The sequence below is a fragment of the Manihot esculenta genome, chromosome 13, assembly GCF_001659605.2.
Source record: "Manihot esculenta cultivar AM560-2 chromosome 13, M.esculenta_v8, whole genome shotgun sequence".
Taxonomy (NCBI): domain Eukaryota; kingdom Viridiplantae; phylum Streptophyta; class Magnoliopsida; order Malpighiales; family Euphorbiaceae; genus Manihot; species Manihot esculenta.
Genome location: NC_035173.2, coordinates 3,507,058 through 3,510,045, shown reverse-complemented (window position 1 = coordinate 3,510,045; position 2,988 = coordinate 3,507,058). Strand labels below are relative to the sequence as shown.

Here is a 2,988-nt window from a genome sequence, read left to right as displayed (position 1 = left end):
TTAACAAACTAAGGATAGGGCAATATTTCATTATTGAAACAAAATTTCAAGTTTGAAGCATTTAAATTTTGCTTCTACAGGAATTAAGACTATAACAACAGAACTGAAACAGCAATTAGAACTCACTCCACACTTATCACTTCAAGCAACTTTTGACTTGCCTCGCTCACCTCTACATTCTCCATCTTCACTTGCCGACCAATCACATTGCTCGTCCTTCCGGCAGCTGCATAAGTTCTTATCAATGACTCAAACACATTTGCCCCTACATTATCTACAGCCTTCTTCAAAATCACAATAAAATCCTCTGCTCCATCGACATCCTTCTGTTGCTCAAAATGCGCCATGAAAGACTCGACAATCTCAGATGATGGAACCCACTTCTGACCATCCCCTCTACCTGTAGATATTGCATTGGATAAACAATCGACTGCCAATTTGATATCCCCATTTTCCAAATAATAGTCCAAAAATATTTCCCAAGTTTTAGCATTAGGTTTGGCCCCTCTACTGTGAGCTCTCTCCTTAAGCTCTTCTGCCTTTTCTAGCAAACCCTCTTTCGCATAAGCTCTGATGAGAACATTTGCAATCCTGATATCATAAGACGAGCAACTGGATTCCCATTCTCTGAAGCATTTCTCTGCACCCGGTAAATCTTTCAAGTTGACCAGCACTTGGATCATATTCAGATAGCTTATGTTTGAAGTTTTAGGAAAAGCCAGTCTCAAAGAACGCCATATTCTATAAACCTCTAGCAAATTCCCTAGTCGACCATATAAAGTAATTAGGAATTGGAAAGCAGAATGATCGCGATGGGCACTTCTCTTCTCCAATTCTTTCAATGCCTTTTCTGCCTTCTCATGCAAGCCAGCATCAACGTAAATCGAGGCTAAGTTGCTATATGTTGTCCAATTTGCAGCGACTCGACCATCCCTCTTCATCTCTTCGATTACTCTTTCAGCACCAGAAATATCATTGACAGCTGCCAGAGCCCTCATCCACACATTGTATGTGTAAGAATCTGGCATGATATTGTTTGCTTTCATTTCTTGAATGACTGCTGGGATCCTTTCAGGCTTACCAACCTTTGAGTACAGGGTCATTAAGCTGTTGTATGACATGGAGCTTATACCAAGATTGAGCTCCTTCATCTTTTCCACGAGAGCTTCAGCTTCCTCAGTCATCAATCCTTTGCAATAACAGTTAAGAAGGGCCCCATATGTTAGAAGGTTCTTAGATGTTTCTGGAAGATCTATGAAGTAATTTTCTGCAGCAGTAATGCCGCTAGTTTTGGCTATAAGATCAAGATGAATAGCCTGATCACTGACTGTCTTATTCATGCCCCTCTTAGACATAGCTTCTGATAGCTGTAAATTGCAAAAATTTACTCATCTATAACTTGAAGGAATGCTTAGAAGTAACAAGCTCATAAGCATGACAAATGACATAAAGGAATCACATGTAAGAATGATAAAATATCAGGCATAAATCCCCTCACACCCTGAAAAATAATTAGAAAGACTAAAATGAGCAGCCTAACTTTGCTACTAAATTAATAGGTAAACCTGGAGAAAAAAAAATTCTATTGAGCATTCTGGGATTGTTACTAATTTGAAATACATCATGATATTAAGTAATTGCTGAAGAGGAAAGAGTATAGAGAGATACTAACTTTAAGTACATGCGAGAGAGCAAGAAACATATATAAATGCAAACTCAAACACAATTTTTTCAAAATATGACACAATTCTTTATATATACAGCCAAGCGTAGCAGTGCCAAAAATTCATAAAATTCTAAAATACAGCAGGAAGTAATTTATATTGATTTTATAAAACTAAAAACTAAATCTGTGATCAACTAAGAGAAAATTGGAAGCAAACTATCACACTGTGTGTCATGCTTTGTTTCCTCAAGTCTAATCAGATGCAGGCATTCTTTCATTTAGAAGAAATTCAATCCTGCAATATTTCAGAATATCTACTCCAAAGTTTTGTTTGCTTAACTGGACATCTTTAAGTTTGCCTCGTGATAAAGTCATTACAGCTTATATTATCAACAGTTTATTAATTAATAGCAGTAAGTAGAATCTCACAATTGGTTGATTACTCTATACTAGTGTTAAAGTTTCAACTCTTATAAATTAAAATGTGCTTGGAAATGAGTTTAAGCTCCAACCCTATGCAAAAGAATGAGTAGAGTATCAGTGCATCAAAATAGTAATGGTGAACAATTAGTTCCTAATAAATGAGAAAGTAACACCTGATTCATACAATTATACAAACGTTCCACAGAATATCAGCAGAACCAAATACAATTTTGCAAACCCAAGGAGTAATAATCAAATGGGTTCAGCTTCAACTGTAATTTATAAATGATGAAACACATAATTGTCGAAAATTTCGACGCAGGCTGATAACAATTCAAGAACCCAATTTGGGGTTTGTTCAATTCTTAGTGACAAGCAGATTATGTAAATCAAAATGCGCCTAGAAATAAAGGTAGAAAAAATAACAGTAATGTAATGCAGAAGCACATAACTTGAATACCAGATATTAAAAAGGAACAGCTAAGTTGAAGGCGAGAAATGCTTAGAAACTTGGATGAGATTTTGAGAGAAGGAACCTTTAGAGCAGGATAATAAAGCTTGCGATCGCGGAGCTTCTTGAGAGTTTCGCCAACTTCCCATTTGTAAACACGCTTGGAGCTCTTGAGGAACTGATTCAACTGCTGTCTAACACTCACCTCTGTGCCCCCTTCTTTGAAAAGCCAAACGTAGAGTGCTTCTTCTAAGTACTTCTTCGACCTCTTTGACACGTTTTTCGTCCGACCAAACAACTGGGGCATCGCCATTTGCGATCTTGATCTAGTATTGCAGAGCTAGAGGGGATATTAAGAATCTTAGAGCTTAAACCCTAGGATGCTGCGAAGTGTTTTGCTGAACCTGCTGAAAAACTGAAAGTTGGGTGTTTCTGCTGCAGCCCATTG

At 37.3% G+C, this 2,988-nt stretch overlaps 1 protein-coding gene across 1 annotated transcript; it reads right to left on the bottom strand.

The window, feature by feature from the left end:
- LOC110630320 (pentatricopeptide repeat-containing protein At1g60770) lies at positions 1-2,988 on the bottom strand. Its single transcript, XM_021777753.2, has 2 exons — positions 2,626-2,988; positions 1-1,367 (listed from the first exon to the last, which is right to left on the bottom strand). Exons 1-2 carry the CDS (start codon positions 2,851-2,853, stop codon positions 123-125), a joined length of 1,473 nt encoding a protein of 490 aa, XP_021633445.1. The 5' UTR covers positions 2,854-2,988; the 3' UTR covers positions 1-122.

Excerpts from the sequence above, each read along its gene's own strand:
- LOC110630320 (XM_021777753.2), bottom strand. The coding sequence starts at position 2,853 with ATGGCGATGCCCCAGTTGTTTGGTCGGACGAAAAACGTGTCAAAGAGG. Across the intron at positions 1,368-2,625 it reads TTTATTATCCTGCTCTAAAG|CTATCAGAAGCTATGTCTAA; the intron begins GTTCCTTCTCTC and ends TGCAATTTACAG.